Here is a 25542-nt window from a genome sequence, read left to right on the forward strand (position 1 = left end):
TCTTGTCAGGCTGTACCGAATAGAGTTGCAATAAAGAGCAAGCTCGTGAGCAGGGATGAAAATGGAACAAAAACGGACGAAATTGGGTACTCCCACATTTGATTTCATATTTTTTTTATGAAAGTGGAAACAAATGTGAAATGTGACCTACGAGTGCCACGCACTCCCCCACGTTCCCCTCTCATTCTCCCCACTCTCCCCGTGGCCTCTCCCCCCTCTCTGGCTCTCTCCCCATTTCCTGCCGAGCGCAGCCGTCGCCGCCGACAAGCTCCACCGCAGCCACCGCCGTCCACTCGTTGCCTCGCCGTGCTAAGAAGCTCCGCCGTCGTCCGCTACTTCACCTCGACCCATCCCCGAGCGCTCGCTCGCCCCGAAGACGCTGCACAGATCTCGTCTTCAACCTCGGTCGCCGGAGATCCCCCTCGCCGCCCCGCTCGCTCCAGCTCTCCCCCGACCTCGCCGTTCGCTCCCCTGCAACCGTAGTGAGCTACTGACCCGTTTCCCCCTCTCCCCGCGCTCGTTCGCGTCCTCTAACCACCATGGCCATCGGAGCCGAAGCTCGCCGCCGCCACCGCACGTCGCCGTCGTGGCCACAGCCACGTTGGGTCGCAACCGAGCACGCCTTCGTCTTCAACGCACTCGCAGGAGCCCGTAGCACCCCCGCACGCCCCTCGCCGTGCCTGCTAGCGACTAGTTCAACCTCGCCCGAACTCCGGCCACCGCGGACGTGCTCGCCGCCGTCGTCTCCGGCCACCCGAGCTCCACCTACTGCCACCACTCGACGCGGCTCACTCCCCGCATCACGTAGATGTTCTCCGCTGTCCTTTGGTCGCCGGAGTGCAAAACCCGAGCCCTCCGCCGCGTCTGGCCTCGCCGGCGGCTAAACGCCGGCGAGTTTGACCCCTTTGGCCGTGGATTGACGCTTGGGCCCAGGTTGACTCCCCCCTGAGCCTATGACAGGTGGGGCCGGCCTGCTAATTAGTTTAGGATTAGTTTAACTAATTTTAATTAGTTTAGTCACTGACATGTGGGCCCAAGCCCCACTGACAGTTTATTAGTACTAATCTAATCCTGTTAATTAGCTGAGACACTGACAGACAGGGCCCACCAGTCAGGTTTGACCTGGCCGACCCAGTTGACCCGCTGACGTCACACCTATGTCATGCTGACGCATTAATTCAATTACTGGAATTATTCATATATAGGAAATTTCAGAAAATAGCCAAAACTTCTAAAAATCATAGAAAATCAACCATAGCTCCAAATCCAACAAATTATATATGAAAAATGATCAGAAAAATTCAATCTATCCATCTGTAATGGTTTCATGCATGACAAAACAAGTTAACCTTGCTGTTTAAGCAGAATAAGATAATGCACTAATAAGGCCATGTTAAATGAGCTAACATTTGAATCTTTGATTCAAATGAGCTCATTCCTTTCTGTTTTAGCTTGCATTAGGCCAAGACACTTTCATTTTTCCATGTCATAGCATGCATCATATTGTTGCATATTGTCATGTGTTGATCATGGTCGGTGTGTCTTTCGTGGTCGGTTCTACCTCCGAGGATAACCCCGAGTATCCGTCTGAAGGGCAGTACCCTACTACCACTACAACAGGCAAGCAACCCATTGATCATTCCGATACAAACCCATGTTCTCGCCTCTGCTCTTATTTACTGCATTAAGACAACGCGATTCAAACTGCTGTGTGCTACTGTAGTTGAACCCTTATCCTCTGCATGACCTGTCATTGCCACAGTAACTAGATGAAACCCACTAGCATGTGTAGGAGTTGATTGAGCCATGTTTGTGTTTCCTACCTTGCTATGTCTGCTATGCTTAGAGTTGTGTAAGGTCTGGTTCATCTGGGTGATGGGCTAGAGTGAAATGATTATGTCGGTAATGTGAGGGATGTGTTGAACATGATTTGGTAAAGGTATCGATGAGAGGCCATGTAGGAGTACATGGTGTGTTTTTTCATTGAGGCCGTCCATAAGAACTGAGATCTGTATGTGTGATTTTAAGAATCAGCTACTACCATGCATTGGGATCCTTAATTGACCTTCTCGGCTTCTTAATCATCCTAGTACTCTGTCCAGGAGTTGCAATTAGTTTCTGGTGTTTGTAGGTTATGTGTTGGCGGCCGTGCGTAGCGTTGACCCTAGGGGTGGGCTATGTTGCGGTAGATACACCGTGGCACGGTGTACCGAGTCACCCGTTTGGTGTCTCGGGAACCCTGTTCACATCGTTCGGGGCCGTATGTGGAAACCTCGGCCGGACTCCCTACGGATGGAACCTGAATAGGCGATAAACCTGGACTAGAGGCTTGAGTGTTTAGGTAGGCCGTGGCCGACACCCTCGTTGGGCTTCCGCTTGAAGGTTGCCGAGTACATGTCGTGTAAACGGCGATAAGTGGTGAAAGCGTGTATGAAGAAGTACACCCCGCGGTAAAGGACTACTTGGTTACCTATACAGTTCATAGACAAGTTAATGGATACTACTAAAAGACTCAAGATAAGTGTGAGTGAGGGAGTCCTGGATTAGGGGGTGTTCGGGTAGCCGGACTATATCTCCAGCCGGACTCCAGGACTATAAAGATACAAGATTGAAGACTTCGTCCCGTGTCCGGATGGGACTTTCCTTGGCGTGGAAGCCAAGCTTGGCGATGCGGATATTCAAGATCTCCTACCATTGTAACCAACTCTGTGTAACCCTAACTCTATCCGGTGTCTATATAAACCGAAGGGTTGTAGTCTGTAGGACATCAACTCCATATACAACAATCATACCATAGGCTAGCTTCTAGGGTTTAGCCTCCTTGATCTCGTGGTAGATCTACTCTTGTACAACCCATATCATCAATATTAATCAAGCAGGAGTAGGGTATTACCTTCATCGAGAGGGCCCGAACCTGGGTAAAAACATCGTGTCCCTTGTCTCCTGTTACCATCCGGCCTTGACGCACAGTTCGGGACCTCCTACCCGAGATCCGCCGGTTTTGACACCGACATTGGTGCTTTCATTGAGAGTTCCTCTGTGTCGTCGCCTTTAGGCCCGATGGCTTCCTTGATCATCAACAACGATGAGGTCCAGGGTGAGACTTTTCTCTCCGGACAGATCTTCATCTTCGGCGGCTTCGCACTGCGGGCCAATTCGCTTGGCCACCTGAAGTAGATCGAAAGCTACGCCCCTGGCCATCAAGTCAGGTTGGGAAGCCTAAACTACATGGCAGACATCCACGGAGATTTGATCTTCGACGGATTCGAGCCACAACCAAGCGCGCCGCACTGTCTCGCAGGGCATGATCTAGTTCGGAAACAAATACATAAACTGTTTTGAATTTGTTTTGAATTTACTGTTCATAGAGGGTGTAGGGGCATCCAGGTACTGAAAATCCTATCTCGGAAACAAATACATAAACTCATATTATGACGGAAGAAGCGGAGTGTTCACCAGAACTAAAGACTTCTTGAACAGTAGGCTAAAAAAAAGAAACCAACAAAGTTATTCGATTGATGAGATGATTAACAAATATTATGACAGATCGTTCCTATATAATAGGATATGTCAGCGACGGTAAAGTGCTCCATTAGCGAATAGGGATTCTATCCGTATTCTGCCATGCTCGATGTAGCAGTAGCACTATAGAAGTTGCGCCATTATGCTCACCATGTGTAGGGCCTAATTGTGTGTTCGTTGGGCTGCAAAACACCCATGTGCTCATATTCAAAATGGAAAATTCTGTTTCCGCGTCTGTTCTATCGGAAAACATCTTCCGTTTCCGCATAAAACAATTCATTTCCATTTCACTTTTTCAAATTTCAATTTCCATTTCCATTTTCCCTCACCATTTACTCTTGTCCGCAGGAAAGGCTGAAGGTTTCCGCTCCATTTACCCCTACTTGGCTACTCATGAGGTTGGAGTGTGTTAGTTTGGGTTCGTAATAGTAGGGTCGGCACAGTTATCCATGTCGCGACCCACGCACCAGCGGTTTCCTAACCCCTCACTCAGTAATTGGCTTTAGTGTGCAGCGTGCAATTCCTGATGCCTCCCAAGCCTACATTACGGCCAACTCATGTCAATTTTGTGATCTATGTCTTCATTTTTTCTCTTGTATGCATGAAATTGCAACTCTATGCCTAGAATGGTTGATTGTGACAGCATAAGTTAGCTCCAATCAAGGCTGTATTATGCGCTAGCAGGCTATGTTTTTATGGAAAAAACTGGAGAAAAATGTTATATATATTGAGCCAGTTGGATACTAGGGTGACACCTATGACACACTTACTATTTTTTCTGGCGACGGTGCACCTACCCACTTTGCAAGTAATCTCAGGGCATGTGAGCAGTACGGAAGATATGAAGTGGCTCCTTACTGTTAGTGCATCCTGGTAAATTGTGGTGTTGAGTTTGTGCCAAAGAAAGTTTCTTAGAGGGAAAGTGCCCAACGCCCACTCTCCATTTGCTTTGATCGAAACCAAATGCCTTCCAACCATTTTCTATGAAGAGAAAAGAGCAGAGTACTGCCGCAGCTGAGGCCTAACAATTGTAGAAAATCAAAAGTCAATTGATGTCAAATTTATTAAACCATCACCACGGCAGGAATGCCCAGCAGTGGTTGGTGCAAAAAGCCTAGTAGTGACGGGCCAGGCTCTCAGAGCCGCTCGCCACTGACCTCCCGCCACAGCTTTGTTATGGCACAGTGTTGTAGTGGCGCGTATGCGTTATTGCCCGGCACAACTATAATAACTACCGAGTTATTTGGCCGAGACATGATTTTCAGCACCCGGGTGCCCCTACACCCTCTATGAACAGTAAATTCAAAACAAATTCAAAAAAATCAAAAAAAAATCTGAAACTGTGGGGCATCGAACATCATGAAACTTTTGACGATCTTGCAAAGTTTTAGCTAAAAATAACATTCGAAGAGCACTCAAATAAAAAAAACAAAATCATTGTTCAAAGTTTATGTACATTTTTGAGCAGTGATTTTGTTTTTTTTTGGTGAGGGCTCCACAAAGGTTATTTGTTGCTGAAACTTTGCAGGAACATCAAACCTTTGATAATCTTTGATCCCTGAAAGTTTCAGATTTTTTTGATAGTTTTTCAATTTTTTATGAATTTACTGTTCATAAGGGTGTAGGGGCACCCGGGAGCTGTTAGACATTTCTCTTGTTTGTATGTACCCGCCACTGCTTTGTCTCTGCTCGCCGCTGTTGTGCGTATTAGTAGTGCTAGGCACCTTTGCCGCCCGCCACTGGTAGACTGGTAGTGATGTCGTTATATAGAGTAATTGCTGTCGTGGCATCATTTTAATGGTGCTAAAGCAGTATTTTGCACTCGATTATTCCACTGGGATCAAACAATTGTATTACAATGGTGATACAATAATTAGGAGTATTAATGATGCAAACATACAGTATAAGAAGTGTAGGGCAACAAATAAATATGCGTGTCTTAACTCATATAATGAACAGCGAATCAAGATGTTCTGAAGCAGTGTATCACTCGTAATCGATTACCGTAATATGTCTTCGACTCGATGAAGTCGTTCTTCATCTCGCTCTAACTGGCAGTGGAATTTCCGGTCCTCATTTACAACCTCTTTGTTGATGATTTTGGCCAACATCTTTAGGAGGCCCCCATACTCTGCTAATAGTTTTTCTATGTCCATGTCCCTCTCCATCTCTTCAGACCACTTGATGATCTGGCTATCACTAGCAAATATTTGCTTTTCTTCAAAATGTGGTCCATGATAGCCATGGCATAGTAGCCAGACCTATGAGAGGTTTTCACATTTTGTTCTTGATAGCAACAAGCGCTAGTGAAGAACTTGAATTTTGAATGTTCTGTTATCGTCTCTCTGAAGTTTTTACACTTGGTGAGAGCATCATTTAGAACCTTCTTCAATCTGGTCCGTTGGTTTTTAGGTTGTCTTTTTGAATCGATGAAATAAGTCAAGCCCTGCATCGGCAATAGTGCGATTACGATCCAATGTCGGTCGCTGCGCAAAAAAATGAAGAAATTAACATTGATGAGATCAAACCACAAGGCCATTTATATGTTTCAAAATAAATGAGTGACGACTTACTTGTTGCAGTATGGCACTAGAGGTGTCCGTATGTGGATGATTGACGATAAAGAAAGGGAACAAGTAGTCTGAGATGACCTCCTGGCCTTCTGCGGCTTCCAGGTTGTTGCAGTGCATGTAAAAAGGATCAAGTAACTTTACTATGCGGGAGTAGGGCATTTGTAGCTCGATGAAGTACCTAAAGCCGCATTAACTCTGAGGAGACTGCACTGACGGAGAAGATATTTGCATGGATGACCTCATTAAAGGCCAGATCAATGATGTCTGCCGGAAACTCCTAGACAAAACTATAACCTTCTATGACCTTGGCCGTGTATCCATGTTGGCCTTCTTTTCATTTATCTACAACATGGGCGTGTAGAACTTGAAGATCAATCGAGAGAATCCGGTAGAAGCAGTTCCTCGGGCTTATACATATTCTTTTTCCGCCCTTTGTGGATGACAACATGCATAGGTGGTTTGTGTGCCGATGGTCCGCAACTGTCTTCTCCCCTGAATGCGGAATATCTGGCACTACGTCTCTGATGTTGGCATATCTATGGGGAACCTCCTCTATATCATTTATCGGCCAGTTAAGCAGGTGGCTCTGGGTCACTTGCCCTAACATTGTGATGCCCTCTTCAGGGGGATGTGGCAAAGACCAATATTCAAGGCCCGCTACTACCTCCTACATCTGCACCCTCGTCATGTCAAGTGCCGGGATGACCCTGTGCATCATTCTGCTACCATTGGTAAATGGGGTGATTTGCCCCTTGGCAACCCTTGTCTTTACCCCACCGACGTTGGCTTGCGGTCAACATGGAATAAAGGGGGATTCTCGTGGCTGTTAGGTGATCCTAGGTGTATGCTGCAGGGTAGGACTTGGCATGTTGTGCGGAAACATTTCTGCTAACCTCTTCTTGAGTGTTGCGTCTATTACTGCATCTAACTTAGTTTTGATTATGTACTTCCTTCTGTAATTTTTTAGTTCTTTGGTTTCGGGGTAGGCGTCGTCCTACCACATCTTACCCATGCCCAATACATGCCTAGTCTTGGTCTTCCTGTTAGGCCCAAAACCCTCGTTCATTGTCCGGGTAAGAGGGTCATCATACCTATTGCTGTAGGGAGATTCATGAGGGCGAGGTCCAAATTCCTACTTTATTTTTCTCCACAAAAAATACATGTGTTTTGGTAAACGATTATTAAAGTACGTAAAAATAAGTTGTGGGGACTAAATTATTAGTGGTGATTGATGTTACCAAGTTCTCCTCTGTCGAGCAAAGTTTCTCCGTCGGGAGGACCAACTCCTTACTGTCTGTGTCTTGCACTGCACGGGCCCATAGAAAACAGAAGTCATGAGCAGGATCGCAATTTTCCGAGAACGGAGGCGGTTTACCCGCGGCTATAAAGTCCGCGGCCTCCTTCTCCCACTTCGGTATAGCAGCTTTGTAACCACCAGGGCCCAAACGGTGGTTACCTAGCAGATTTTTTTGGTAAATTTCGAAAATGGAAACGAATCGATATTTGGTCAAAATATTGACACTCATATTAAGTACTGCAAATCAACACACAAATTTGTCGCTGTGCAATCGAACTCCACAAATAACGCTTGTAAACAACAGTTGTGAAAAAACATAAAATACAATACCTCCACCGAAAATTTCGGCATGAGCTTTGCTAAAAGTATGGCGTATTGAGTATCAGGAATTTGCAAAATGGAAATGACTCATTGTTTCGTCAAAACATTGACACTCATATTAAGTCCTGCAAATCAAACACAACCATCTGATTTGTACATCGAATGACACCAAACCACATGTTTGTAACAGGTACATCTAAGAACATCTAAGATCTAACTCCTCTGTATGGCGTTTCACGAACACGTTACAATTCTGTACAGTAGTGGTATATTATGGATGTGAAAAATACCTTCTGACAGATTTGGAGAAGAGCTTGCGAAGCCGGCGACGGTGTTGGAGGAGATGGGGTTCGTTACGACAGCCGCGAGGGTCGAGAGGTGCCAATGCGTGGTGGCGAGCCATGAAAGCTGTAAGAATATACAGGCCCGGCCCTGATGGGGGGGCAGGGGGGGCGGCCGCCCCGGGCCCCCGAAAATGGGGGGCCCCCAGGTTTGTGCTCTTCCCTGTTAATACGATTGGGCTCTAGTTCGTAAAAAAATGATAATTGGGCCTACGTTACGTGCACTGATCACGTTTGGGAGAGATCGATCACCCACGCTGATCACGCACGATGAACATCGTCCATCCTCGCCTGTAGCCTCCTATTTTTTCGCCTGATCTCCTGGAAACCTAATCGCCCGCAGCCACTGGCCGCCGCCATGGAGCAGACACTAGATACCCACGCCACACCATGGCACATCGATGCCGCAGCTCCAGCCTACGCCATCCGCCGACGATTTCAGATAAGACGTCCTTTTCCTTAATGATTTTGCCCTAAATTATGCCCTAGAACTGCTGCTTGACGTGGTGAGGCTTTTGTCGGCCGTAGTGTTGCACAGAACGACACAAGTATGAAAGCGAAGGTCCCCTTGATCATGGTCTTCAATCCTCAGAAACAGGCGTGGAAGCCTGTGAACAGTTTCAAGGATTTGTACAAGGATCAGTGGTACATTGCCGGGCTGCCAAATCCAGGTACGTAAGATACCATGTAAACTCTTGATGCAAGGAAAGTTTTGTAGCTTTCAGCTTTTTGCATCTTGGCTGTGTAAAACTGTTTGATGAAAGGTAGTGTTTGTATGCACTTGCAATGCGAAATTATATTCACTTTTTCATTCTGAAAAAATACCAACGAAATGTAAGACACAGCCCAATATATGACTATGTGGTCGATTCTGTTGGATTAATTAGGACTAGTTGGCGCACCGTCAATAAAATAAGAACATGATAATGCTAATGTGATCAAACCTGATAAGCCAGTTAGTAAAAACTTCATTACTCTGTCTGGTGTTGTTAAAGGACTTCAGCAGTGTAAAGGAGCAGTGTAAAGGAAGGGATTGGTGCTTTATATATAAAGTGGGGCGAAAGCCTTTTTCGGTAATATGCAAACGAATGCACATGAAGTAATCGAACATTATTCTTCTATAGAAAATGATAATCATCCCTACATGATTTGTTAGTAGTATGGTGTACAAGCAAAATCTTAAAGTTGCGCAAAGTATATACTGAAAATAATTTTTGAAAGTACAAAGGGCCCCGGATTCTGGTTTCCCCCCGGGCCCCTAAAATCTCAGGACCGGCCCTGAGAATATACAGAAAAGGTGATAGATGGTCCCCCGGGTGCAGCCCTTTGGAACTTTGAAAATAAAGGCCCTCACAGTTGTTAAGCTTGATACTAACCATGTAGTTGTACAAGACTTGTTTAACCCAACCACACAAGGTAGTATTGAACCCTCTCAACTTATGGCATTCCAATAGGACGTCCCAATTGTCCTTGTCATACGAATTTCTCAAAATCAAGTTTAATCACTACCCGAACTCTCTTCTTGACATGAGTATAATTAAGTAACTCATGAAGAGACAACACCCTGTCCATAATATTTCTGCCTTTAACAAAGGCATTTTGGGTGGGGCTAATGAGTTTCTCAGCATATTTCTCTACTCTTCGGTCCATTACTTTGGTGATGAGCTTGTAGGGACCCCCAAGGAGGCAAATAGGCCAAAATTGTTGCATATGATCAAGACCAGAGACAATGGGTAGGAGCTTAATAACCCTGTAACTCGGATGTTGGACATCCAAAGTACATTTATGAAAAGTACCAAACAACTGCATGATTTCATGCTTGACAGTATCCTTACAACATTGATAACATTCTACAAGGATATTGAGGGGCCCAGGAACCTTATTAACATCCATGGCAAACAAATCGTCCTTTCGTTTTTAGTAAACTCGTGAGTTAAGTCAGCATTTGTCGTCAAGGTTAAGCTTGTCATCAGTCCTCCAAGTATCAGGGTCAATATGAAATTGATTTCCGATGGCTGGACCAAACAATTATTTATAGAAGTTACTGGCATGTGTATTAAATTGCCAGTGCCCAGAATTTCAACGTCCCAAAGATAGGGTCCTAAAAAGTTCTAGAGCGGGACCTGGACCTCCCTCCCTCCCCTGATGCCACCCGCGAGGCATCGGGGAGGTTTCCCGATCACCGCCGCTGCACCCCCTCTTCCTCCCTCCTCCACCCTCGCCGCCGCCAAGGGGCGCGGCCAGGCGAAGCCCGGGCATCGTCTGCGGCGGCGGGGCTCCTTCGTCCCCCGCTCGTGGGGTATGGCGCGGGCTAGATCTCCCGGCTGGGCACGGCGCTCGATGCCGGGCATGGCGGCGCGGCGGCGCCCTAGAGCAGGCCAGCGATGGTGGCGTTCGATGGGCGACGGGCGGCATGGTTGTGATGTGGGCCAGTGGTGGCGTTGGCGGCGGTGCTTCCGGCAGCGCGCTTCGGCGCCGCGCCGGTGCGCGGGTCGCGGGCGACCCTCTCGCCATGGTGCTCTGGTGGGGGGGGGGGGGCAGCAGAGGTGGTGGGCTGCTCCCACCCAGTCGGGCCATCACGGCTGGGTGGCGGCACTCGGCTCGGGTGGATCCCCTGGTGGCTTCTTCAGGCAGCGGCGGCGACAGCTCAGTAACCCTCCCTCTCCGGCTTCTAGAGACGGACGATGCCTCGTGATGTTCCGGGCCTTTGAAGCAGGCGTGGAACACAGTTCCGGGGGGAAGTTGGAGCTGACACAGGTGTCGGTCGTGGCAATGGGCAACTTCTCCGCCTTCCCCTTCCCTTGGTCGATGTTCTCGCGGACCTTCTTGAGGCAGCTTTGCCAGCGGCGGTTCTGGAGGTGGTTGGGGTCGTGAATCTTGACAAAGTCGTGGACATTGGTGGCTTCGGCGTGGTCTCATGGCGGGGCGGCGGCCCTGGTGGTGGGAGTCGCATTGGTCGTGGGCGGATTGCGCGGCTCGAATGCGGGCAGGCTACTATGGCCGCTCGGGCGGCATGGCTGTGGGTGTTGGTGGATCGGGGTGGCGGCGGGGGAGCTGAAGCACCGGGGTACATCACCTACCCAGTACCGCTCTGGTCGACGGTGACGGCGTCCGTGGGCGTCATGTTTCTCCTTGCAGGCTTCGTCGTGGTGCTTCTTCTCCCTTCATCTTACTCCGGGTGAAAACTTGATCTTTGCATCAGATGGTGGCAACGTTCTTGCTCGTGCCCTTCCTGGAGGCACCGTCTTGGAGTCCTCGGTCCGGCGTGTCCGTCGCACATTCTCTCGGATGATCGCTCCTTGGTGGTGGTCTCCGTCGGCTCCTAGCGGATCCTTTTTTGCTCACCTTTTAGATGCTTTGTGTCGTTGAGGTTGTGTGTCGGTGCCCGGCATTCGTGTATCTTGCCTTGGGTCAGTGTGGCGTGCGTTTTGTATTGGATGCTTGATGTTGTGGTTGTGCTTTATAATATAAAGCGAGGGAAACCCTTTTTCGTAATTTCGACGTCCCCACACTTGAGAGCATAGGTAGTATAATTCCTCTTGTGACCATTCGCAATCTTATGAAAATAATAAGTATTGCAATCCCCTTTGAGCAACCAGCACTCATGGGAATGCTGAAGCCAATAGATCTTCTCATTGACCAGCATCTCATGCAACTCAAAATTAACGTCCACTTTCCTACTATACAATTCTGGAAGAAGAGGGCCATCCTCCTCAAGCTCTTCTAACAATGACAACACCAATCTAAGGTGATGTTTGGTTCTCTAGTCTTAGGACTTTTTCTAGTCCCAATTAAAAAGTCCCTAGTTCCTAAAAAGTCCCTCCCTGTTTGTTTCCAGAGACTAAAAAGTCCCTAGTCCCTTCCTAGAGGTTATTAAATGACCATGTTGCCCCTAGTATATAGAAAAAAACAATCAAACAACACTATGGGGTGGAAGGCCAATGAGTGCATGGAGGGGCATTGTTGAAAAAGTCCCAAAAAGACTCTCCTTGAGAGTGTTCTTCATTTAGTCCCAAATGCCTAGTTTAGTCCCTAAAAAGTCCCTCCCGTTTGGTAAAAAGTCTCTAAGAGGGACTTTTTCTAGTCCCTACACAAAAAAGTCTCTGGAAACAAACACCCCCTAAGATTTTCCTTTAGCTTCTTAGCATGACCAAATTTATCTGAACCCCAACCTTTAAAATAGAGGTAATTACACCAATGGTGTCTAAACTTGCTACCAATGTTTAGTTTAGTGCACGAACTTGAAGAATACACCGATTTGGTGCAAAAACTTGGCTTTCTGATGCAAATACAGTCCGAATCACGTTTTCATATGTCCGCGCTGCTGACTAGATGCCAGCGTGGTTGCGGGACCCAATGTCAGCTAGTGCCATCGCGCACAGAGGCATGTGGCCACGCGGCTGGGTGAAATATCACAGAAACCCCCTTTGATCTGTTTATTTTTCACACATAAGCCCCTGAGCCGGTGGGACACAGCAGCCCGCCCATATCCTAACATCCCGCCTGTGTCATGATCTGCCTCGGGCTCTTCTCGTCGTCTCTCTCCTAGTTCGATCGTTCGGTGCCGCCACCTGGGTGGATCGTGACGGCACCATTGATCGTCGCGGGCGCGAATGGCGGCGCCTCGTCGGCGAGCTCTCGGAGATGCAGCTCCTCCATATGGTGAGAATTGCGTCGTCTCCTCTGCCCCTCTGTCTCCTGGTTTCTGTAGGGTTTTAAATGTATGTATGGCGCGACAGGAACTAGGATCTGTATGTCATGGTGCTGCTGTGATGATTCTTAGTTGTGTTTAGGTTATTCCCCTAATGCGCAATGACACTTTAGGATTTGAAACTGATGTTTGTTCTTAGGTAATGCGTGGGTTAGAAAGGCACCTCTTTTTTGGTATTTGTGATGGACAAAAAAAATGCAGATTTGATGACCTAGAGGATGGTCGATTTGATCTTATTAGAAATATGAAGTAGGTATACTGAAAATTTAACAGTAGCGTTACTGAACTTGATGGCAGTAGCATTCCTGAACTTTTTGACAGATGCTTAACTGAATGTTGGACGCTTAACTGAATTTTTTGACACTTGCTTAACTGAATTTTGACTAGTAGGTACACACTCAATTTTGACCAGTGACCATGTATGTACGTGCATAGTGTAAGCTAGTCAGTACTTGTTGGGTGAGTTTCTGTAAGCAGCCAGCAAGCAAAGGGCATTTGTTGCCTGGACAATTTTGTAAGAAACAGAGCAGACATACACACCCGTATATGATGTTGCCTTCAAATCTTTGGTACACATTCTTTATATGATGGAAGATTAACTCCTGGCATATGCTTACAGAGATCTTTGGTGTGCATTATGCAATTGAGCCTTACCTTAATTTATCACACCCGTAGCTCATAGCTGCAGAGCCACTCAGCCTTCAGATGTCCCTACTCTGCTCTGTAAAGACAAGAACTCGTCTGAACCACTAGGAACCTCTTCCTCCCCATGACAGCCATCCATCCTGTGGCACTTTTTTCTTTTTCATTATCTGCGAAAGAACGGACTTTCATTCATTGACATGGGGCATAAAATCATCCTGATAGACGAGCTGAATCTCTTCCTGCCCAAACCCTAACCATTAGTTGGTAGGCAGAAAAAAGTGGAAGGCATTCGTACCAAAGGTTGCTCGTGTGTATGTGTCCTCTGTTTCTTACTCTGCTAGATCTTCCTTGTTTCTTCCAGAAATTCCACCGAGCAACCTGTGTGCGTGTGTGAGTCTATCTTACCAACACAGCAGGAGACTCTCTGCCAATAATTTGTTTGTTTTATCAATTTTGGGTTGTTTACTGCAAGTGTTTTATGAAGTGAATTCTATGCTGTTAAGATAGTGTTCTTACCACTTATTTATCCATATTTACTGATGCTAAATGAATTATTAACTAAACATCATTCAGAATTAACTGAATTTTGTTTTGTTTACTAAGTTGTGTGTTGTAAGCTGAGGTAAGAGTGAACTAGTTACTTCTTCTTTGCATTGCAGGTGCTTTTGATGGTCTTTTCTGAGTTCAGATTCACCGCAGAGGCTTCTTTTGTGGAACTGACAGCAACAACACATACAAGGATTATGAAGTTGACTGGTTTGACAACTGTGACAGTGATACTTGGTCCATTTTAAGGATTGATGATTTTCTGCAGCAGCTAGGGTATGACAGAAAGAGTGTAAAGCTTGATGTGTTTTGGTGTCAGCCGGGAAAGACATTGGGTGATGGACTAAGAGAGATAAAGTGTGCTGCCGACATCCTTGCAATGATAGCAGCAACTACAGAGCACAAGAATTTGTTGCTGATTGTAGACCATGGAGAGACACTTAATAGAGTTATGAGAGATGACATTATGCTAAATGATAAAAATATCCAAGATTAGGAAAGAAGTGTGCCAAATGATAGGAGGGGAAGGAGGTTATTTGGGGAAGGATCATCATCAGGTTGTGGTGACGAAGAAATAGAGGAGGAAGGTGGAGTAGACGCAGCAACAGCAGATTCAGAGACTGATGAGGATTTCTATGATAGTGACTTTGATATAGAGATGGGGACGATGATTTGTTTGAGACAAACATAGATAAAGAAGTGGATGATCACAGAGAGAAGGATACATCATGTGACTATGAAGCGGAGCTAGCTGAGGATGCTGTCAATGAACCATTCATGTCTGGACTTGATGAAAATGCACCTAAGTTCATCAATGAACTTGATCTTTTGCTTAGAGGACTATTTTGATTACCAGACTTGTTATTATTAATGTAATGAACATTTGGATGTGATGTACCTTGAACTTAAGTATTTGGCTGTCATGTTATGTACTAGACCTATTTATAGTGTTGCCGTCAATAATTTGGTACTGAATATCACTGTCTTGCTGTCAAACTGTAGTTGTGATGACCACAAAAATGTTGTCAAAATTTGGCACTGAATATCACTTTCTTGCTATCAAAATTTAAAATTTTTGCACCGAATATCATCGTGTTGCTGTCAAATTTTAGCTATGATGTTCACAGAATTGTTGTCAAAATTTGGCACTGAATATCAATTGGTGCTGTCAAAATTTAGTTATGATATACTACTGTAGTACATGAATCATTCGATTCAAATCATGTTTGATGTACAGGTACATGAAACAATAATTTCAATTTGATACAGGAGATTGATTCGGTACAGGAGATTGTTGTACATGAAATTGACATTAATATGAAACTGCAGTACAGGAAACAAAACATCTCGAATTGCCATTTTCTTTCAATACACAGACCAAGCATTTCAGTAGTAAATCTCATTGAGTTCATCAAAATACTAATTTTTTCTCAACTAAACCAAAATACATTAAAACAAAATGCATCAGGACCTGACAGCCATTGCAAACATGATTGCGACTAAACCAAAATACATTAATATAGCAAAACATTATCATCCTATCTCTGGATAGCAACTGATCTCCATTGCAATCATTCTCTTCTCCATTCTCTGCTTCTCCTTCACAGCTTCTATGTCACCATCTTTCTCCTTCAGCTTCTTCTCCAGAACCTCTTTCTTGCTAGCAAGATTAGCAATCACAATTCTCTCCCTTCCTTGCCATGGTTTGTCGATCCATTTGGCATAACCACAAGTCCTCTCATCCTGTTAATAAACAGTTCACACACTAATAAGAGGCTCTAGTAATAACTGATGTGATCTACTCAAATTATCACAAACCACAGAATTAAGAGGACCTCCTGAATTCAGACCCAATGTTACCTCATACTGTCACACCAAAAACCATGGCCCTGTGTCACACCTTCATTGCATACACGTCGAGCAGGCGCATCTCTGTGCCCACACAAGTCGCCCTTGAGACAGGTGTAGGAGTGCTGTGAGTAGCAGAGGAGGACCAATGGCCGAGCGGCGGGAGGATGAGGAGGAACGGAGGAGGTACCTTGCGCCGTAGAGGCTGGAGGTACTGCAGCAACTGGAGCCGTGGGCAAAGCCGCACGTGCTGCCGCTGCACAAGCCGGCGGACGAGCTGTGGCAGTCGGCGGACATGCTCCTGGACGCGCTGGCGCTGGGCACGGACGGCTTCAACGCGGCATGCCTCGAGCACCGCGGCAGGGCGTAGGGCGTGCCGGCTGCGCAACCGGTGTGCCTGGTGAAGAACACGGTCACGGAGGAGGCCATCGCCGCCGTCCTTTTTATTTGCCTACTTGAGCGCGCCGCCATGGTGGAAAGGGGATCGAGGGTCACGGCTTATGTGCGAAAAATAAACAGACCGAAGGGGGTTTCCATAATATTTCACCCAGCCGCGCGGCCACACGCCTCTGTGCGCGATGGCACTCGCTGACATTGGGTCCCACGACCATGCTGGCATCCTGGTCAGCAGCGCGGATGTATGCAAACGTGATTCGAACCGTATTTGCACCAAAGAACCAAGTTTTTGCACCAAATCAGCGTATTCTTCAAGTTCATGCACCAAACTGAACATTGGTGGCAAGTTTAGGCACCATTGCTGTAATTACCTCTTTAAAATATATCTTAATTTTATTGAGCTTGATGTCAAGAACGTCAATAGGATCTGAGGCCTGCACAGTCCTATTCCAGATCTTATCGACCAGACCTAGGAATTCATCGTTTTTAACACAAGACAGGTCAAAACAGAATTCACGGGTTTTAGGTGCCTCTCTCTCTTCATCCCCGGACGAAAGTCATAGAGGGTTATGGTCAGAAATTTCAGGCACTAATTTCCTAATAGAAACTATAGGAAATAGGTCCTCCTAACTATCAGACTTGAGATTCCTATCAAGTTTATGAAGCGTCTGAGAAAACATGACCAGCCATTCATGTCCAGAAACAGCTAAACTAACAGAAGAAACAAGAAGCTGTAAGAGTTTTTTTCTTTCATAAAGGGCGACTTTGTTATCTTAGAATGTAGCATCAAGTGATACAAAGCATTGTGAGTAACATCCGGCCTCTACGTAAATAGGACTAAGAAGCCGTAAGAGTGTGCAACCAAATTAACACTCCAACAATGGGTATCCACTCCATTCAATCATTCATGCATCTCACGCACACAAAGAAGACAATCCGGTGACAACAAATACTCATCGAAGATATTCCCGAAAAAACTCCTACACTAATTCATAAAAAAGAGCAAATCTAGCACGTATTCATCGAGATTACAAACCGCTTGTATCTCTAGCTAGCTATAGCTTAGAGACACCTTGCCCCGTAGCCTGCGCTCCTCAACAATGCCTGCTTGATCTCGTCTGTGCTTATCACCTGCCTCTTCCCTTCCGCCTACACACCGGGCACGCCGTGAATGGACATTGGCGATCGAATTTCATTGGCATGCAATGAAGGAAAACTTAGAGCTAGTATTTCAGAAGGAGTTTACTTACTTGTGAGCACGAGGCCTGCATGGCGAAGTCACTGAAGCAACTCACGACACACTGCTCGATCTCCAGCCCCAGCACGTCCAGCGCGGTCACCGTCGCAATCAGCGCTCCGGGGTTTGTCGAGCAGCAGATCTCAATCTTCGTGTCGCCCCCGCCTTGGTTCTCGATGTTAGCACATAACTTGGTGGAACTCCTCGTCGGCGTCTCCTCGTTGCCACCGCTGGAGAAATTTTTGAGCAGGTTCAGCTCCTCGGGCGTGGTGCCCATCTCCTCCTCCACGGTTTTAATCCGCTTGGTCAGTTCCTTGACGTAGTCTATGGTGTCCCCGAGGGTCGCAGTCCTATCCATCTGCAGTTCGATTGATCGGTTAATTAGATCTACACATGTTAATTAAGGTCCACAACTCATAGATAATTCGATATAGAGAAATTAAGGGCGATGCGACAGCACACCTTGCTAATCTTGGGCACGGTGGACCGGAGCATGGAGAGGCGGTCGTTGAGCCGCTTCCGGCGCCGCCTTTCCGCCATGAGGTTCTTTGACGGAGTTCCGCTTCCGGCATTGAGCTTGCTCTCCGGGTGGGTGCCGGAGGCCGGCATGCTTCTCATCCCCGAGCTCTCCCCGGCCCCTCCCCCGAACACGAACGTTGACGAGCTCGCAATAGCGTCATGAAGGGGAAGAGTGAGCGGCGCCTTGCCGGCAGCAGCCTGGACGACCGCGGGAGGGTCAGGGATGCAGCTCCTCCAGGGGTTGCACACTTCGCTCAGGTAGTTGAAGTTGTACTCCTGGTGCGGGTGCGGACGCACGGCCGGCGGCGAGGGCAGCATGGGCTGCTGAAATGGGCCACTCCTCTCCTCGGCAGTGCAGCCCTTGCCGCCGCCGTAGAAGAGGAGGTCGCTGATCGTCATTATGCTGTTGTTGCCCGGGTACGGCGGCGCCGGCGCCTCCTCCCGGTGAAGCGGCATGAGCTCCTCCAAGAAGGACTCCTCATCAAGCGGATCCATCCCTTAGTTGGTGTTATGCTACTAGCTTTAGAATATGATTGCTTCCCTCGCGCTTGCTTAATACAGCCACGTCCACAGGCCCAACTTGCAGGTTGCAGCCTTGCAGGGGGTCACGGAAGCAACAAACCCAAGCGACAATAATTCTGCGGCACCACCTGGCTAGTAGGTACTCTACGGCTAGTTTTGGTGTCGCCACGTACTGGTCACGCAGAAAAGGGCAGACAAAACCTGAGAATGGAATGGAATCTCCCCGTTTTTAATTAGCCAGGCCCATCTACGTACGTTGGCAGTTTCAATTATCGTCAGTGTCGTTTTCGATCGCCTGAATTCTGGTACTGTTTCGCGGCCACGGGCCGGCGGTGATCGAGACCCGGCGACCAATCCCCGATCGAGCGACAGGAGCGAGCCGTTTGAGATCGTGGGCACGCCTATTTGCGAGAGTCAAGGGGGGCTTAACCTTGATCCGGTTGTGAGTTTGTGACCGGGACGTTGGCAACAAACAAAAACAGTGCGCGGGCGCATGGAACAAAACCAAGAGCTGTCGAATGTTGTCATGTGTGCAGATTAGTACCATGTAGACTTGCTGGAGCGCTACATGTGCTGAGGTGATGTAGAGCATGATAACAGCTCCGGCGAGCCGAGCCGGTTGAGATCGTGGGCACGCCTATTTGCGAGAGTCAAGGGGGCTTGTGACCGGGACGTTGGCAACAAACAAAAACAGTGCGCGGGCGCATGGAACAAAACCGAGAGCTGTCGAATGTTGTCATGTGTGCAGATTAGTACCATATAGACTTGCTGGAGCGCTACATTTGCTGGGAAAATATCAGGTGATGTAGAGCATGATAACAGCTCCCGCGAGCCGAGCCGGTTGAGATCGTGGGCACGCCTATTTGCGAGAGTCGAGGGGGCTTGTGACCGGGACGTTGGCAACAAACAAAAACAGTGCGCGGGCGCATGGAACAAAACCGAGAGCTGTCGAATGTTGTCATGTGTGCAGATTAGTACCATGTAGACTTGCTGGAGCGCTACATTTGCTGGGAAAATATCAGGTGATGTAGAGCATGATAACAGCTCCGGCGAGCCGAGCCGGTTGAGATCGTGGGCACGCCTATTTGCGAGAGTCAAGGGGGCTTGTGACCGGGACGTTGGCAACAAACAAAAACAGTGCGCGGGCGCATGGAACAAAACCAAGAGCTGTCGAATGTTGTCATGTGTGCAGATTAGTACCATGTAGACTTGCTGGAGCGCTACATTTGCTGGGAAAATATCAGGTGATGTAGAGCATGATAACAGCTCCGGCGAGCCGAGCCGGTTGAGATCGTGGGCACACCTATTTGCGAGAGTCAAGGGGGCTTGTGACCGGGACGTTGGCAACAAACAAAAACAGTGCGCGGGCGCATGGAACAAAACCGAGAGCTGTCGAATGTTGTCATGTGTGCAGATTAGTACCATGTAGACTTGCTGGAGCGCTACATTTGCTGGGAAAATATCAGGTGATGTAGAGCATGATAACAGCTCCCGCGAGCCGTTGGATCTTAGATCCAAGGCTGGCGCCTGGCGCGTTGATCTCCTGCAAATTCGCCAAAACCTCAAGGAGTTTGACATTTACACGCAAGTCTAGGACCTCGGTTGGTGACCCTTGGATTTCAGATCCAATGGCTCGCCGGAGCTCGTATCACCGGATAGCCTAAGGCTCCATATCATCTGATACTCTCACATTTGCTTATGTCGATCAGTCTTTGGTTGCGGGGTGAGGTGCCATGGCACACACCGGCGGATGTACTGCAGCAAATCATGGGGGCACGACAGGTTGGAGGTTGCAGGGCCTACGCGTCACTCGGGCTGCATGCATGTTTGCGGACCAGCTATGCATATGTCCACGTGACCTGGAAGCTTTGGCACGTAGCAGGTGTGCTCAACTTTGTAAACAAAGACAAACATCACCATCATACTCGGTACAAAGTTAGTTCAGAAACAAAAACATAAAAAGACAGTGCCACCAGGACAGCTTTGAAGGACATAGTACCTAGCGTAATGCGGCAAAGGTCTAGACTAGTTGATTGGAGGAAGCAGGGGGTCAGTGCCGCGACTCGTGGAAATTATGAAGTCCATAGGGTCGACGTCCTTGGCACTAGCAAGCAAGCTTCACTGAAGAACGGAATTGGTCTGCACACGGCAGTGCATGGACAAAATCTGAACGATGCCCACCTTGTACGGTGCTGATTTGCAAAATGATGCAATCTAATGGATGACTTTATCCACCGTTCAAGAATCAGCTGAAAACGTATCGTCCGTATATCACTGCTCACTGAAGAATGACAACCAATTTGGACAAGTACTCAGTAGGTCTGTTGGGGAATAATATATGTTCAATTGTACACTTGTTACAAGTAGTTACTACCGGAAGATGGTTTTTTACTAGTGACCGCCGGTTTGCTGAGTGCATTATGCTAGCTGTTGACACCACATTTTGGCATGGTCGAAAATATAATTAAGAAGGCCTCAAATAGAAAAGTGTTCAAAGTGAGAAAGTTCCGTATCATCAAAAGGAGAAACTTTAATATTTGAGCCATAGTCATCCCGTCTCATCTCTAAGGCCGAAGTTGTGTTCGAAGTACTGAGATTTTGTATCCAGAACACTATTCGGCTGATTACGCCCCAAGATGGCCTCATATGGGAAAACTTTCTACAGGAATTGTCTTCGTCTCGTCATAACAGTCGATTTAGATATAAAAACATCTAAATCGTAGTTCATATGCAAGAGTTAGAGTCAAAACAGTGTGCTTCAATAGTGTGCCCCAGAAGTTCCGGTCAACTTCCGAGGAGGTTCCGGGCTAAACCAAAAGTTTGCACGCGGTGCGCCCTGAAAACTGGAGTTTTAACATTATTTGCAGATTTGTGGGGCTGAATTCAACCTTAAGATGACCTCGGATGAAAAAGTGATCAACTGAAGAGTTTCTCTACATTGCAAGACCTACAACTTTGCTTTTGGGACCATCGTGATCCGAAGTCGCATGTGTTCTGCAGATTAAGTGCAAGAGGGCTACTTGATATAATTTGAGCCCAGAAGTTCCGGTCCAGACCGGAAGTTTCGGCCCTCCTAGTCCGAATTAGGTTAACTTTTGATATTTTGGACTGGATTTGAGTCCTTTTCTTGTACGAAAAGTCTATCCGCCTCATATATATGTAAGAGTTGACGGGCTATTGAACAACACACAATCGACAAATCGATCTATCATATTTACCTTTACTTTTATCTTCTCCCTTGTTCTTCTTCGTTCTCGTTCTTCGTTCGTTCTTCTTCATTGCAGGGCGGCGAATCTCGAGTCCCTAGGGGCGATCGGGTCGACCTAGGGCAGCCCATAGCCGCCGTGCACCCCGACGGGGTCCCTCCCGAGCATGTGGGGTTTCGGGTCCTCAAAAGCACCAGCCGGACTGCTTGTGTACCGCGCTCCCGGACAGATCTCCTTCGACGTGAGCTGCGGTGCATCACCCTCGGCGTTGAAGGTACACGGTGACGTGTTCGTGTGCGAACACTGGCCACTCGAAAAACAACCACCTAAACCAAGTGATGAAGGAAAATACTCGGCAAAATCGAAGCACTTGGAAAAATTGCCTCTTCGCTGAGTGTGAGACGAAAGAAGAAAAAACTCGCAAAACTGTGGCACTCCGCAAAACCCAACTAATTTTTATGTAAAAGGGGAGTCCATCCCCGGTTCCATTGCTAAAGAACGGAACAAACATCCATACAACAACTCCAAAAGCAGTTCGGAAGAAAATAACTCAAAAAACTGGAGAGCAAAAAAGTGCAACAGAAAAAAGAAATACATCAAACTAAGGACAAGATCATCGATCACTACTTCCTGGTAAAAGCGCATGCACGCATATTAACCAGGATTTTTCTGAATCTCCAACTCATCTTGTAAACTTCAAGCCTGAACTTCGAAAAAAGCATGCCTGACCTTCATTGGGTGTGCAACCGTTGGTTGTGGAGACCAACAGAGATCCAGCTGACAGACTGTGCTCAGGTTAGTGCCTTTTGTCCCTACTCTAGGCTTCTCTTGAGAATGAAATTGGGGCAGTTATTGTCCCAAGATCTTGATCTGGTTACAGATATCGATTCCTGAGGTAGAAGAGATTGAGGTAGCAGAAGAGCTTCGGGCAAGTTCTTTTGATAGATTTTTTGGGCTTCCAGAAAACATTGCCCCGTACCCAGCTTATTCTCGAAGCTCAACCAAAAATATATTTTTACAAGTCTTAATGAGTAGACTTCTAAAAAATAAAGTTGGTTGGGCTTCTAGAATAAGCTAGGTAAGGGGCAGCTTATTCCGGCTTATTCTAGAAGCCAGCAAACGAACTGGCCCTTCATCTATCAACTCCAGCTAACATCCAATGGTTTCTATAGGAGTTTTTTCACGAAACTAGTGAAGTCCTCAAATTTCTCTTTGCTCAATTCTGCGGACAGAACCAACCAGTACCTGGCAGTTTTTAGGTATTCCACCATACATGTTTGATAGATAGCCAATGGATGTTATTAAGAAACATGGGGTTCCTAAACTTCTATATACATCATATAACAGTAGATCAAACATAATTAATGGCTGAATTCCTATTATTAGAAAGCTAGAACCTAGCTATAGATATATAATCAAAATCAACTACACACCAAAATGTTCCCTAATACGAGGCCAAATGTTTTTTTGGCTACCACACAATTAAACATGAGTTGAATAGATTCATCCCCATCGAAAAACACACAGTTTAAGGGTTTTATGATGTCACTTTTCCTCAAGTTATCCATAGTAATAGTTTGTTCTATCAGAACAGCGCGAGAGGAAAATAAAAAATTTGGATGAACCCTAGGGGTCCAAATAGTACGAATATACATAAAATGGACCCCCCCCCCCTAAACTTAATCGCATAGTATAGGGGGCTAGTAGATCATTGCCTTTTGTTCTCTAATAGCCCAATGAGAGAGTCTAAGTCATGTGAAAGCTCTAAGCTTTTTGCCATTTCTACTAACTGGTACCATTGATCCATAAGCCAACTATCAAAATTCCTTCTGAAAGTAAGCTTAAGCTAATGTCCATCCCAAATGTTACTAATGCTTTTAGAAGTCTCACTGCAAATAACATAGAGTAGCCCAAATTGGATGGCCAAAAGGGAGGTGCCAAGCCAGGTGTCTTCCCAGAATCGGGTTTGAGCACCATTATCAATTTGCAACCTAAAACCAAATTAAATAGCTTTCACTATGGACATAACCCCTTCCAAAACCTAGAGTAAATGGGGAGGTGCAAAAAAAAAATAGGTCTGATAGTGTTGTATTTGTGGTCTATAATAATTTTCCAATTTTTTCCTCCCCACATAGTGTATATCTTAACCCAAGAACCCAACCGGCACATATATATTGTCATCTTGCAAATTCGGAACACCTAAACTTCCTAATTGTTTATTCATACATACTAGGCACTCTAATTTATAGGTGAAATTTCCTCTACCACTCAAAGTCATTCCAAAGGAAATGAGACATTTGAGTGTTTATCATCTCTGTCACCCACATAGGAAATTTTAGGAATGAGAGAAAGTAAATTGGGATGTTTGCAAGATAGGCATGTGCAAGAATAAGTCCACATCTATAAGATAAGAGTATACCTCTCTATCTAGCAATCCTTTTCATAATATTATCTATAAGAGGTTTGATATCTTCTCTCAGGTATGGAAAGACACATCTACTTTGTCCTAGTTAATCTACGAAATCAGCTCTCCGTTAGATTAGTTGATTCCCCTCCGAGAAACTCTCTTGAAGCAAGAGAGAACTAGCTTGAGATTGGTAGCTTGCTTAATGCCAGCATTTTAAGGAAAATAATAGTATCATCGGCAGAAAGATGGGTAGAGCCCCAAACTTAGTTCATGAGATGCAGGCTTAGCTAGCCTCATAGTAAGAACATCAACTAATAATTTAAAAAGTTATTACCCTCCACATTGTTGGTTGTAACTCCTATAGAGGCTCCATGTCTAATAGGGTGGATCCAGTGAGACCATTTCCACCAAATCCCCTAATCTCTAGGAGCTCAGCTAGGAAATCAAGAATAACCATGACAAAGGTTTTCTTTTATAATCCGTCTCAAGAACTAAACATTTATCCTTAGAGGAATGGAATGAATGTAGAACCTCATGGTCTATAACTACTCTTTCCGAGATAATTATAACTTTAAGGAAATTAGACTCGCTATTAGTAATCAGTCTATGCAGAATTGTAGAAATTCGGTTAGTCGGAACTATAGTAAAAACATTTAAATCTACAAGTAAGCAGACTAATAGGTCTATTTCTTCATGTAAGTAGCCTCATCCTCTTCTAGGATGAAGGCAAAGATAGCAAAATTAAATCAATAAATGCCAAGGAGGCATTATGAAAATCTTTAAAAAGATACTAAATCATCCTTAACTAAATCCCAAAAATGTTGATAAAATAAGAACGGAATCCCATCACAGCCTTGAAGGAAATATGTCCTAGATGCATCAAGACCTCTCAAGCATTCAAGGGTACACCTATGGACCATCGGTCCGATACATATTAGGAAAACCATTAAAAATATCCCTAGGGTTAATACTACCTCTAATTAGTACGTACATGTAGCAGCAGCCGAGCTAGAAAGAAACGGATCTATGTGGTTCCTCGGTTTGTTCTGTAAGTTGGGTGTCTCTTGCTACTCATGTACGAGTTGTTGGATTTTCCCGAAGAAAAAGGTGTTATAGCACCACAGTAGAAATTATTTCCCTCCATAAAGAATTGATGTATACTACACAGCTTTTCTTCATGTAGACTTTGTCGGGCCTTGCTACCTCTTGAGCATGTGTTGGTTTTTCCTTGAAGAGGAAAGGGTGATGCAGCAAAGTAGCATAAGTATTTCCCTCAGTTTTTGAGAACCAAGGTATCAATCTAGTAGGAGATAAGAGCATCTCCACCCACGCCCACAGGAACGCCCCCAGGCCACTTTTTTAGCACTGGCAGCAAAAAATCCTCCCACTCACGCCCCCAAGTCCTCGTTTTTCGCCGGATTGAAGCAAAAACAGCGCCAGCGACCGCAGCC

The 25542-nt window shown here is 46.2% G+C and overlaps 1 protein-coding gene across 1 annotated transcript; it reads right to left on the minus strand.

The window, feature by feature from the left end:
* Window positions 1-17105: 17105 nt before the first annotated feature.
* On the minus strand, window positions 17106-18451 carry LOC125547780 (transcription factor BHLH3-like). Its single transcript, XM_048711555.1, has 3 exons — window positions 17900-18451; window positions 17451-17795; window positions 17106-17349 (listed from the first exon to the last, which is right to left on the minus strand). The coding sequence occupies exons 1-3, from the start codon at window positions 18449-18451 to the stop codon at window positions 17263-17265; spliced, it is 984 nt and encodes a 327-aa protein (XP_048567512.1). The 3' UTR covers window positions 17106-17262.
* Between the last annotated feature and the right edge of the window lie 7091 nt (window positions 18452-25542).

Source organism: Triticum urartu, chromosome 3 (assembly GCF_003073215.2).
Source record: "Triticum urartu cultivar G1812 chromosome 3, Tu2.1, whole genome shotgun sequence".
Classification (NCBI taxonomy): Eukaryota; Viridiplantae; Streptophyta; class Magnoliopsida; order Poales; family Poaceae; genus Triticum; species Triticum urartu.

Coding starts and splice junctions, on each gene's coding strand:
- LOC125547780 (XM_048711555.1), bottom strand. CDS start 18,451: ATGGATCCGCTTGATGAGGAGTCCTTCTTGGAGGAGCTCATGCCGCTT. Junction 17,796..17,899: donor CCGTGCCCAAGATTAGCAAG/GTGTGCTGTCGC, acceptor ATCGAACTGCAG/ATGGATAGGACTGCGACCCT. Junction 17,350..17,450: donor TGCAGGCCTCGTGCTCACAA/GTAAGTAAACTC, acceptor CCCGGTGTGTAG/GCGGAAGGGAAGAGGCAGGT.